This window comes from Tachypleus tridentatus, chromosome 12, assembly GCF_004210375.1.
Source record: "Tachypleus tridentatus isolate NWPU-2018 chromosome 12, ASM421037v1, whole genome shotgun sequence".
NCBI classification, from domain to species: domain Eukaryota; kingdom Metazoa; phylum Arthropoda; class Merostomata; order Xiphosura; family Limulidae; genus Tachypleus; species Tachypleus tridentatus.
This window is the reverse complement of record NC_134836.1, coordinates 75227682-75242064: the sequence shown is the minus strand read 5'-3', so window position 1 is coordinate 75242064 and position 14383 is coordinate 75227682. Positions and strand designations below refer to the sequence as shown.

Here is a 14383-nt window from a genome sequence, read left to right as displayed (position 1 = left end):
TCTTTGTTATGAATTTCGCGCAAAGCTACACGAGGGCAATCTGCTTTAGCCGTCCCTAATTTAACAGTGTAAGACTGAAAGGAAAGCATCTAGCCATCACCACACACCGCTAACTCTTGAGCCACTCTTTTACCAAAGAACAGTGGGGCTGACGTCATATTATAACGCCCCCACGACTGAATGGACGAGTATATTTGGTGTGACGGGGATTCGAACCCGTGATGACTACGAATCAAGCGCCCTAACTATGTTGCCACGCTAGGCTTGCAGTTCGGACAACCCAAACTCACGAAAGCTCTAACACTATCACAATGCAATTTCTTAAATTTTATTATATATAAACCGTTTAATTTGCCCCCCATTGGCTCAGCGGTATGTCTGCGGACTTACGACGCTAAAATCCGAGTTTCGATACCCGTGGTGGGCAGAGCACAGATAACCCATTGCATAGCTTTGTGCTTAACTCAAAAACAAAACAACCGTTTATTTTATGATATCCAGGTAACGCGTGGAATATCCTATGTAAACTATTGTGAGGGCTAAAGCACAGACGAAAGTAAAAATGTAAAATTCGATAACTGGAATTTAAGAGAGATACAACAACTATTATAAATATATATTATTTGTAAATAGATTAATATTAATACAAGTCCAGTGCTAACTAGAGAAATCTGTGTATCATATTACAATATCGATATATTTACCAATCGATATCAGATTGATCGATTGTTCTTGAGCATGAAGCTACACAGTAAATTATCCTATGCTCCGCTCACGACGAGTATCAAAATGGTTTATCAAGGGGGGTGTGACATCAACAGCATCGTATTCGACACATGAAATAAGTAGTTAGGTTATACATCCTAAAAGCTTCAGACATAGAGGTTCCTAATGTAGAATTACTGACTCAAAACCAAGGGGATGGGAGAGGGTTCACTAGGTCAAAAGCGCATTTGTTTATGTGCACAAGCAGTAGGGTTTGTCTATTATGGTTATAATAGTCACAGCATATTAAATTATAGTGTATGTAGCAGCTCGAACGTTAGACCTGCTGTTTGCATCTCAGCACTAGACCTCACTCGGTCCTCAAAATATAAAAAAACGGCCAGAATTCGTAAACTGTTTATTGGAAATAGTGGGGCCAAAATTTGTAGAAAACGAAAAATATCATAAGAACTTATGAGTGATGAAAAAAAAAAGTGATATGCCAACTGCACAACGCGTACCATATCCAATGCCGACGTGGCCTTTCGTGTAACCAAGCCCATAAGGATTCGACAAACACAGCAATATAGCATCAAGTTTATATGAACGACAATTATCAAAGTATGGATTGGAGAGCAAGTAAAGCGAAGTGTAATGATTATTGATTTTATTTAAGTTATTTACATATTGGATTTTTATGATAGTGACTAATAATGAAACTTTGTAACGTCGATTACTTTTGTTGAATTAACTTCACAAGCACTGCACCTCAGCGTCAATGGATGAAACAATATTAATAACAATAAACTATGATTGAAAGAAAATAATAATATTTATACTGTTTCAACAACACTCCATCAATCGTATCGAGGGAAGGCTCGGCATGGCCAGGTGGTTAAGGCACTCGATTCGTTATCTGAGGGTCGCGGGTTCGAATTCCCGTCACACCAAACATTCGCCTTTTCAGTCGTGGGGGCATTATAATATAACGGTCAATCACACCATTCGTTGGTAAGAGTAGCCCAAGGGTTGGCGGTGGGTAGTGATGACTAGCTGCCTTCCCTCTAGTCTTACCCTGCTAAATTAGGGACGGCTAGCGCAGATAGCCCTCGAGTAGCTTTGCACGAAATTCAAAACAAACCATATGGAGGGTCACCACACCTTTCACCTAATATCAGCTCTCATCAGACTGAGTGACATAACTTTTGTGACGAACATTAACTGTTAATGGTGTGAACTGTAGTTAATAATTGGGGTAGTAAAGTGTTTCCCGAAGCTGATGAAATTCTCTGCGCAGAGCTGGAAACGTTGAACAATTCAAGAACAACCCCAATCCGTGAAAAGGTACAAAGTATCTGAAGTGATTATTAACTATTTATAGTAGTAAATTCAGATATAAAGAAAAACTACAAATACTGTTGGATATTCTGCAGAAGAAACACACTGATAATGAGAGAACTCGTTACTTCTTAGCCATACTTCTACTGGGCATGTTTCATTTTTAGAATAGACCAAGGTTTCGTAAATTGGGGACCGCAAGGGTTCTCCAGTCGAGATGAATGACATTTGGTCAAATGGACGACAACTGCCTGTTGTAGAAACACGAGTACAGTCGACGACGTTTTGAAGATATTCACCCCCCTTCTAAACGTCGTCTTCTATAATTGTGTTTAAAAAGAGGCGGTTGTTGTCCATTCAACATAATTTTATCATGAATACTCTGCCTAAACAATGTATCAGATGGTCCAAAATTTCATCTAATTTTTTTTAATATGATTTACAGACCAGAACAGTAAGATACTAGAATTAGAAAACTATTTATTTGACTGATACTGATTGCTGTAAATAGTCCTAATGGCAGCTTGGGTCAGTTTCACTTCGAGTTTCACGGTCGTCAGGTTATCTTTCCACGTGCTTACGACCGGTTTATCCAGTTTCGACATGGTGGGAAGTATGTGGACGTTGAGTGAGATCAGAGACAAGTTACAAAGGAAGGATTTGGTGCAGTCGAGCTTGGTTTCTTTCCTTTTTTTTTTTTAATTCCAGCAACCCACTGCTCTACCCATCTCAATCAACAGTATGTACCTTGTTCGATAATCATACACGTCAGCGAAGGCAAGGAGTGTTCAATACTCTGACAGAATAAGGGGTGGGAGATAGCTATAATAGGTGGTTTTAGGTACAGGTTTTCTAATATCTGGTGGCTACAAGAGAAGAAATATTGCAGTGTAAGACTAAAGGGAAGGCAACTAGACATCACAACCCACCGCCAACTCTTGGGCTATTCTTTTACCAACAAATAGTGGGATTGATCGAACTCTATAACGCCCCCAATGTTGAAAGGGCGAGCATGTGAGGTGTGATGGGGATTCTAGCCCGTGACCCTCAGATTAACAGTCGAGCACCCTAACCACTTAGCCAAGAGTGAAAGTAAGGCAATTGTAGGTATAGAGATATTTATATTAATTATTTCATTGACTTTTAATGCCATGCACCACCTCGTTCCATTGAGGATTATTATCCGTTGTAGAACTATGGTTATTTGTTTCTTTTACCACACACTTTGCTATCAAAAACATTTAGTTGAGCCCTGCTTACTGAGCACTCACGTGATGGATCAGTCTAAAAATTTGTAAAAACTGTGCAATCTGCAGACAGTTATCAAAGCACGACCTAATAAAACCAGAAGTACGTTAGGCCAGTCAGTACCCAATCAATGAAACATTAGATCTGTACTACAGACAGTAACCATATAACACATTGTGTCCTTTCCTAACTACATAATCATACTAAAGACGGAAAACTTCCAACGCCCAAAAATGGACGCGTCTACCTATAATTTACTAACGAATGAAGTCCACGGGTCTCCGCCCCATCCTCTTTAAAACCCCACAACAGTGGTTAATGACCCCTTCCCCTGTCATGTAATGTAGCTTCATGTGATTTAGTTACGCCGCTATTTGAGCTTATATATAGTAGAGTTAAGAGAAATATGAAGACAGATATTGAAATTCGCGTGTTTAAAGTATTTGTTTTTCAACAAATCTATTTATTTAACTTGCATGTTTTCCTGCAAACCTTTATTGTTTGAATATGTTTTTTAACACGTGTGTGACGGAATACGTGATTTTTTTTATTCTCCGATTTCTCCACCGTTTATAGCAATTAGTTGCTAGTATACTACTAATGTTAGAAGTACCAAAACACTATTTACTAATGAGTTGTTTGTGGCTTTCTACAGAACCACACCTGTGATTTGAATTTAATACTGATTGTATACGGCGAACAGTAATATATAAACGACAAACGAAATAATATTCAGCCCTTAGCAATTTTGAGAACTCGTGCATAAAACACAAGAGAATATGTTACACACACGCTGAGACTTTTCGTCCGATAATAGAATGCCGCCGCCTACCTTGTATGCGAAAGCCACAGTAATAGCCTAAGTGTCATATATATACATATATCATATCCCTTTTAGTGCACACCAACTGTTAGGGTGTGAATCAACTAATTCATTGAATTGTGATTATTGCCGATTTTACTTTATTCATTTATAAATCAGACTTTACGGGATATAATCCACAACATAACATTATTTATTGTATATATTTGTTTTTAAAATTATATATTTATTATTTTACTTGAATTAGGTTTACTACCATTTCCAAAGACTGGAACATCTACAAGAAAGCTGATAATAAATGTTCCATTAATATTGAATATTAATAATGAATATTTATTAATACATTCAACACCCCTCAAAAAAACAACTTATTAACCATGGTTAAACGATAAGTAAATAAAAAGTACAGAGGAAAGCGGAAAATTCAAGTGGCTTCATTACAAGAAAAAACGTTTGTTTGTTTTTAAATCTCGCGTACAGCTACACGAGAGCTATCTGCGCTAGCCGTTCCTAATTTAGCAGTGTAAGACTAGAGGGAAGGAAGCTAGTCATCACCACCCACCACCAACTATTGGGCTACACTTCTACCAAAGAATAGTGGGATTGAGCGTCACATTATAACTTCCCCATGGCTGAAAGAACGAGCATGTTTGGTGTGACGTGGGATTCGAACCTGCGACTCTCAGATTACGAGTCGAGCGCCTTAACCACCTAGCCATGCAGGGCCTAATTTGGTGTGTAAATAGTTTCACAAATGTATTTATTAAGTCCCCCCACGTTTTGTAATTTCATAGTTAAGGATGACATTGGTTTATTTAATACTTAAACAACAGAATTCCGATTTCTGGGTCAAATTTTGGGACCACGGACACTGTTCTAATCTCAAATTGTTAAATTTAATTTTGCTGTTTATACCGTTTCACTAAATATTCATATTGAGTACTTTTATAATTTTGTCTGCTACAACGTTCTACGATTTCAGTTACTATTTTGTGGCCAGAAGTTATGGTGGTCACACAAAGACACGCCCTTTTATTATTATGGATATACGCAAGTAGATAAGTAATAATACCCAGATGCACACCCTCAGGGTCCACTTAGTATGATTACAAAATGTCAGGTTTCTAGGTTCTTTGCTCTTGGTGCTATTAAGGTCACATATTTTTTTTCTACTTGCTTACTTCACAAAAAGAATTGCAAGCACTCTGAGTGTTGACTTAGTATGGGTGTGAACCGTATTCCATATAATAGCTTACCCCTTATGTTAGCTCCCTAGAAAGTGTCATGGGATCGAAATCAGATGCTTATCTTGCTCGTCTTTTCAGCTGCAGGGGCATTATCAGTCAACACCACTGTTAGTTGGTAAAGTGTAATCTAAAAGTTGATTACCTTCTTTCTAGTCAACTGTTCAAAATTAGAGGAAGGTGGCAAGTAGCTTTAGTGACATAGAAACCAACAAATTGGCAAGTTCTATACAACTTAACAGTATCTTTCACACACTATTCGAATCGATCTACCAAGAAAAAAGCTTCGTTCTTTTAATATCGGCAAAATTTCATTCCTAGGAAACGCCGACATAAACTACTGGCAATGGAATATAGTTACGTTACTACTATTCGATGATTAAAAAGTGACATCATATGAAATGTGTAAGTGTGATGAATTTCGTGTTTGATAGTTTAAAATATGCACTTCAAGAGAGTTAAAAGTAATTTAATCCCCTTAATTTATTTATCTATTATCGTAGTTACCATTCTAGCTGATTAATATCATTAACAGAATATTTCAACATTCCTTCAGCTCAAACAAATTACATCATACACCTCTACTTTTTATCCCAATTCTTCAGTTTTTCAGCTCCGCAACTGAGGGGGCAGAGGCACGCCAATGGGGACCCCATAAGTAATTAGTTGGATAGGATTAATTGCAATATTAATTCTATTCATGTTTAGTTTCACTCGCTATGTATACCAACCAAATTCTAAATTTATAAGCAAATTTGTTCATAAATAATGAAAAAATATGGTTAAAAAGTATTAATACGGGACACTCATTGATAGTTGGTTAAAATGTATTCATACAGGACATTCATCAACAGCAGGTTAAAAGTATTCGTACAGGACACAGCGATAGTTGGTTAAAAAGTATTCCTAGAGGACACTCATGGATATTTCGTTAAAATATTCATACAGGGCACTCATCGTTAGTTCGTTAAAAAGTATTCATACAGGACACTCAGCGATAGTTGGTTAAAAAGTATTCATACAGGACACTCATCGTTAGTTTGTTAAAAAGTATTCATACAAGACGTTCGTCAATAGCTGATTAAAAGTGTCCATACAGAACATTCATCGATAGCTGGTTAAAAAGTGTTTATACAGGACACTCATCTATAGTTTTATGACTAAAACAGCATCACAGTAGTAAACGGTAGTGCTAGAACAAGTGTTTGAAATGTACTGACAGAAGCTGGTGGAAGTGTTCAGTGTTTGTTGTAAAACCCAAAGTTCTACCATCCATATCTGCTGGTGTACATCTCAGCAGGATTAAATGTTTTGTGCCGGGATTCGTTAGTTCCGGAAGTTATAAAGTGTAAAGATATGCGTTAATAAATCTTTAAAAGACGCTCTGACGTCACTTCCTTAATATTTTGTATTCATAGTAATTTTATTTTTCCTCTTACAATCATACAGTGGAGGTCTAGACATCATATATAAATTTACTATGATTATAATTTTATTTTCTAAATTAGGGTTACGGTAATTTGAAAGAGCTGGAACATCACTTAGAAAGCCAGTAATGAATATTTCTCCCCTATTAACCAAAATCATCGTTCCTGTTAACAGAGCAAGCTGAACCTACCAACCTGAGCTACTGACACTAGCATTTGGTGTAGTATGAACCTACCAATCTGACCTACTAACACTACCGTCCACCTACCATCCTGAACTACTAACACTATCATCTTGTGTAGTCCGAACCTATCTACCTGACCTACTGACACTACCATCTAATTTAGTCTGAACCTACCAACCCGAGCTACTGATACTATCATCTGGAGTAGTCTGAACCTACTAACCTGTCCTATGGACACTACCATATGGTGTAGTCTGAACCTACTAACCTGAGCTACGAACCTGAACTAGTGAACTTCCATCTAGGGTAAGTTGAACCTACCAACCTAACTAACTGAAATACTTTTTAGGATAAACTGAACCCACTGACTTCAGCGACTAACATTACCATCCCATTTTCAGTTATTATAAAACTGTCACTCTTATAGTTTTAGCTTTATGGAAGGAAAATAATAACTGTTTTCAGTTATTACAAAAATGTTACTCCTACAGTTTTAGATTTATGGAAGGAAGATTACAACTGTTTTCAATTATTATAAAACAGTTGCATAGAAAGAAGATTACAACTTCCTTCAGTTATTATAAAACTGTCACTCCTATAGTTTTAGCTTTATGAAAGGAAGATTACAACTAATTTCAGTTATTATAAAACAGTCGCCCTAAAAGGCTTAGCTTTGTGAAAGGAAGATTACAACTGTTTTCAGTTATTATAAAACTATTACTATTATGAGAAGTTAAAACATTTATCTTATCCAGTAAAGGCCTTGTAAGTGTTGACTTTGAGTTCAGTTTCTTTGTAAAAATAGGAACTTATTTAAACTTTTAATGAAAGGGTTTATCCTTCACCCCAAGCAATAAATCAAACATAACTGAAATTAGAGACATACCAATTTTAGGAAGTTAAGATCATCACTAATCTTAAAACATTCTGGATCCTTAATACAGTTAAAAGTAATTTTGCACCTCTAAAAGGAAGAAATCTATAATTTGATGCAACCTCTAGTCACGTGACAAAAAAATCAGTTATCAAATTCTTCTAGTTAAAGACAAAAATTTCAGTAAACGAAAGAAATGCATTAATAAACTTTAAAATATGAAATAATAATTTCATTCAAACAACTGATAAAGTTTATGTTATCATGGATCAAGAATATCATAGCAACACGGTTTTGGAATATTTGAAATGTACTGCAAAGATATTCCAAAATTTGTTAATAAATTAAAAACAAAAGTAAATACTATACAAAATAATGTAAATAAAATAGAGAAGACACCTCTACATTAAAATTCATGAAATTAAATAAAAAGTTAAAGATATTTCAGAAAAGGGGAAAATACATTCGTATAAAAAGTCTTTAAGTAAAAATTTCTAAAAGATCAATTATAAGTTGTAAAAACATGGTAACTGAACCATTCTGTGTTGTGTTGTGGATATAATTCTCATAAACTACAAAGTTATGTAAGAGCTGATGTTCATTTTATTAATCATTCACCAGAGAAAATATAAAAAAATATATTATTTTAATATCATTAAATGTATTTTCTTCTTTTCAAAGTATTAAACACAAACATGATGTATATGTTTGAAAAACAAATCTAATATAAAATTTAAATATTCTGAACAATCGCATGTTGAAGAATCAGAAAACTTACACTTAAGAACAAATTTATACAAATTTCATGTCAAAAATGTAAATATTTTACTAATTATTTGTTAATAAACTCGTTAGGTAATGTATTATTAAATCTTTTACAAATATTTCCATTTTGGTACTGGTAGTGAAAAAAATAAATTTTTATTTGATTAATGCTTTTAAAAATCACGTTAAATGTCATACTCTCCCTGTGCATTAAAACATATATAAAGCTCTAAAAAATGCATGCTTGTACATTGCTAAGTCTTACGAGAAATATTTTACGTTAGAAACTGAATACAATAAAATATTGAAAATACGAACTGATGTTTATACTTTTTATGTTTGTGAACGTTTTTATCTGTTTGTTTTAAATTGATAGAAATAATAGAGGTTTTTAACATTTCTATTTTGTTTCATGTCATATAAATATATATGGGTAAAATATTTTGTTTATGATTATTCAGTCTGAGTATTATATTTGTGATATATATATATGAAAAACAATTAACTAATGGTCATTTCCTATCTATTAACACACGCTGGACAAACACGTACCAACGTTAATGCAAAACTATGGGCACATAAATACAGCTGGTCTTTAGGATAATTATTGTAATAAAGCACATAATATTTACACTGACCACACGGTCACGTGTTCTATTATCTTTATTATTAGAGAACGAGTGGATTGCAAGGGTGGCAACTGAAAAAAAATAAAAGACAAAAGTAAAGCATTCCAATGGCTCAGCGATAAGCCTGCAGACTTACACGTGGTGGGCATACCACAAATATTGTGCAGCTTTGTGCTTACTTAGCTTGTCATTTAATAGATGGAATGAGGGGTAATTTTTCTTATTGTTTTAGAATGAGGGGCCGGCATGGTCAGGTGGTTAAGGCACTCGACTCGTAATCTGAGGACCGCGGGTTCGAATCCACGTCACACCAAACACGTGCACCCTTTCATCCGTGTGGGCATTATAATATGACGGTCAATCACACCATTCGTTGGTAAAAGAGTAGCCCAAGGGTTGGCGGTGGGTAGTGATGACTAGCTGCCTTCCCTCTAGTCTTATACTGCTAAATTAGGGACGGCTAGCGCAGATAGCCCTCGTGTAGCCTTGCGCGAAATTCAAAACAAACCAAGCCAAACCAAATAATCAGTAATGTCGAGAAAACCCACTTCTAGAGAAATATATATGTAAAAACGGCTCATTTGGGTTGAGAAAATATTTTACGTAGAGGAGCGAACAACGTTTCGACCTTCTTCGGTCAACCAGTTTAACTCGGTTTTTTAAATGTAAAACATTGATTGATGGTTGACCGAAGAAGGTCGAAACGTTGTTCGCTCCTCTACGTAAAATATTTTCTCAACCCAAAGGAGCCGTTTTTACATATATAAACCAAACCTGGAATGACACCCTAAAGGCCTCCTTTGATTGTCACCGACCGACAAAATTTCTAATATTACATAACAAATTATTGAATGTGGTGTGATTAGTGAAGCACGAGCGAGAAAGTGAGAATCTCAAACACAATTCCTTACGTATGCACCAGGTTTGTTTGCAATGAGCTGAGGTAGAACCATCCACTTTCTTTGGTCCCATACCTTTTATGATAGGACATGTTACGTCTGTTGGTCCTATCCTGAGTAGGAGAGGTGTCATACAATCAATGTTTAAAAAACCGAGTTAAACTGGAAAGCGCGATATGACTTCGTGTTAGTATTTTTTTACGTACCTTAGGGTTTTGTATCAGTTCTTCAACAGTTTTTTACAACGGCATGACTACATGAGTTTCTTACCTATACACTAGAAGATAAAACAAAGAAGTCGTGGTTAACTCACTGATGTCTAAGTCCCAGAAATCTAAGTCCACTTCTCCAATATCTGAGGGGGTCAAGCTGGGGACAGGACTAAAGCCGGTTCCACAGTCCGAGCTGAGGTTGGTTGATGTCACTTCCGGCGAACTTTCGTCCCCAACTGATCTTGCCCTGCAACAACTGACCGATGCCATTTCAGGCTCCACTTTAATTTTCGTGGGCTGTACGGGAGCCTGTAGGATCGATTCTTCGTCCTCCATTCTTTTTCTCTTACTAGACCCCTTGTCCACTCTATCCGGTCTGGTCTGGCTAAGCCAAAACAGGACCAGAGGATCCAGTTTAATTGTTTTCGTTTCGACCTCCAGGTTGGTTGGTTTATCTCACTGATCTTGCTAACGAATTACTCTACCCAGTCCAAACTACTGCCTGTGACCTTTCGTCTCTGCTATGCGGTTCTTTTTGTTTGTTGCAATCGTAAATATTTTTTAAGAATAATTCGAAAAATGCTTTACAAACGCAAGGATTTACGACGTCGCACTATGAACAGGAACTTCACAACTTGATTATCCAGGTGAAGCAAAAAGAAAAGCTAAGTTTTAAGAGTTAAAACAGGTATAACAACATAAAATTCACTTTCAGTACAAAAATATTCTCATAACAAGATCAAAGTATATCTTCTCTTAACAATATTTCTACAAAGTCAAAGTGTGAAAGTAGTTCTTCTCTGCACAATGTTTTATACCAGAATTGAATTCGAGAACAGGTATGTTTCGTCTACTATTCCTAAGAGTTGGTTCTGCTTGAAAAATCACCATTCTTTGAACAAAAATCAAAACAAGATGTATTGTGGTTAGACGAATATTTGACAATAACTATTCCTCATTCAACGCTAGAAAAGCTGTCTATGTCGTCACTGTCAACTTGACACTGATTGTGTAACTTTGACAGTCTAAAATACGAACAACACGTTCAACAAAACCTACTTGTCAACGAAGTCATTTGCTGAGTTTACTAGTCCAACGAAACTGTTTCAATGTCATGACTAGAAACGTCCTCACGTTGATCAATATTCCAATATCTGACGTCACAGCGTTCGATGTTGTAGAGCATGCACCACTAATTCGATCCTGGAGACATAAATTTCTGACTGTTCTCGTTAGGTGCAAGAGATATTTTTGTTATCGTAGCTACACCAGTTCCACACCAGCACTTAACATACGAGCAGTGAATCTGGTTAAAATTGTTGAGGGGGATGTGCCGCGTGTTCCATTCACCCTTCCCTGCATGGTGGCTGGATATCACGTGACCGCCGCAGGTGCATTTACCTTGGCTTTTACTGGTAGGACCACTTTCGTCGATTTCTTGGTACAAGGTTGTGTTTTGCTGGAAAGCAAACGTTATACTGGGTAGATGTTCTAAATGTTTATTTGGGTGTGGGCACAAAGGCAGGTGTAGTATATGTTTACATCGCTACAATCTTCGTGAATTGTAAACATGCCCAGAGAAGAACACAAAACTAATTGTGTTTTAAAAACATATAACATTTTAATCCTTTTGATAAATAAGTATAGAGTTGGAAGATTATAGCAAAGTGTACTCATAATATTGTTATCAAAGCCCTAACAATAACAAGAAAAACTATGACGCACACTACAATGGATTTTTAAAAAATAAACAATAGTAATTAATTACTCAGCATCGTTTTCTTTTACTTTATACTATGCGTATATATATATATGTTGATTGTTGTGGTTCATAATTATTTTTATTTAACATAATGGCTTAAAACTACACTTTAACACGCTGCTAACGGCTGTCGTTACAACCTAGTTTGTTTTTTAATTATCACCAGCATATGTAGGGGTATGACGAATATAACGTGAAAATAAAATAATATAATTATATCTCAAGTGCCCGGATTTCCTAAACAAAGGAAAGGCTGTCACTCTTTTAAAAACAGCAACAACAAAACCAACAAAACTTACGAAAGGCCAGTAAGCCAAGGTGAAGAGCAACGACCTAATACCAAGCTGGGCGTGTTGCAAAGTTTGGTTGCCCAATCACGTTTCAAAACATGTTTGCCATTCACAAATCAAAATGTTCGGATTTTTATAAAAATTTTGTGGTATGTAGTAAACAACTCATGAATACAGAATCGGGAGCTTTGGATTGGTTAAAAGAGAACTCGAAATTATTATTAATAAACCACCATAGAATGAGTTTTCTACGGAACATTTAATAGTCATCACATTAAATCTTTACTGAGTGCTGTGTTAATAGAGGCAGTTGTAATAACCCAAACAACCGGTTTACTGAGCGCTCTATTAATATGGTAGTTGTAATAACCCAGAGTACTGGTTTACTTGGTGTTGTGTTAATAAGGACAGTTGTAATATGCCAAAGTGCCAGTTTATTGAGCGCTGTGTTAACATGGTAATTGTAATAACCCAGAGTACTGGTTTACTTGGTGTTGTGTTAATAAGGACAGTTGTAATATGCCAAAGTGCCAGTTTATTGAGCGCTGTGTTAACATGGTAATTGTAATAACCCAGAGTACTGGTTTACTAAGTGTTAAGATAATTTACTCCTTTGGTTATAGAAATAATCATTTTAGTTTTGGTTCAAAGTTAGTTTAGTTCCATTCCCGTTTCTTCCCAGTTTTCACTAATTTAGAAAACATACGTAAAATCCCATATTTAACACAGCAACTTACTTAAAGATAAGCTAAAAAATACGATATGGTAGTTTACTGAGGGACGCGTTAAGAAAGTAACAGTAGCAGCTTACCATGTTAACATTTCAAATTGTGTATTGAAGGAAAAGCTATGTTAAGTTACCAGACAATGTTTCAACATGTCAAACAAGGAGCCACAATATACGAAACGAATGACGTGAGGTAAAGAAAAGATCGCAATTACTAATGTGAAAATGCGAGACATAAAATGTATTATCAGATGAATCTACAAACATGAGCTAAATAACCCTTTTAAGAGTGCTTGTACCGACAGAACGTTCCAACTTATTACATACATCCCCAGGAGATGTACCGACAGAACGTAACAATTTGCTACATATGATAAATAAACTTAGTACTCTGTAATGTGAAGAAATAAACAGTAGTCAACGACACATTTTCTTCATTTCACCTATCAATTTTACAGACTTTCTCGAAGTGACTACAAAGCACGTTCACACCAACAATGTGTTGGGAACTTGCTATAATATGATAACCTCCAACATTTGTCATGTTTCTAACAGAACAGAACATCTTTAATGATGTCGAATAGTATCTTCTATTACAGTTATTTTTTATAAAATGGTCGCTCGTTAGAATATGTAATAAATTATTAACATTTAGAAGTTTAAGATCTGAAAGTGGAACACTTCATATTGCTTACCACACCATAGATGGCGCTCTCGACAGTTTTATTCTGAAAATAGGTAACTAGCGTCTCTTTGTATTAAATTTACAGCAAATTTTAAACAAACAGCCATAGTTGAACATGTAATCAACATGCCTAAAAGTCTAGACAATTGGTCAGATATTATTTTTAGCTTTTATATATAATAAATTCATTTTGTGTCATTTAGTAACAAAATAAAACTTCTATAGACAATTTTACATTTAAACTGATTTGATTTAATGAAAATTTTATTAAAAATTCAGATCAATTTTAGATTCTTAATTTATTGGCCTCCCTTAAAATCTTCTACACCCTCCTCCAGTGGAATATCTGGCTTCAATACATTAATTAAGTATCTTTACGTGAGGATACTGAAACTTAATCGTGACTGACTATTACAACTATAACGCCTCCATAGCCTTCGACTTTCCGATCTGCAGCTAACCGCTAAAACATGCCAGACTTTAGAAACTGCTATATACCATAAAAGCACCATTACGTTTTATTCGTAGTGCGATGTTATATTTATTTAAAAAATCTTTTTGTTTAATTTT

At 35.5% G+C, this 14383-nt stretch overlaps 1 protein-coding gene across 2 annotated transcripts in view; it reads right to left on the bottom strand.

Annotated features, from left to right (window-relative positions):
- The window catches only part of LOC143233651 (ecdysone receptor-like), a 103434-nt gene that overhangs the window by 23431 nt on the left and 65620 nt on the right, over positions 1-14383 (bottom strand). The window contains exon 1 of one of the 2 annotated variants that reach the window (XM_076470109.1): positions 10451-11654. The exons of the other annotated variant lie outside the window; for it this stretch is intronic. Coding sequence (XP_076326224.1) covers positions 10451-10685 — 235 coding nt within the window. The 5' untranslated portion in view covers positions 10686-11654. Of the gene's footprint in view, positions 1-10450; positions 11655-14383 lie in introns of those variants that run through there. 2 annotated transcript variants of the gene reach the window in all.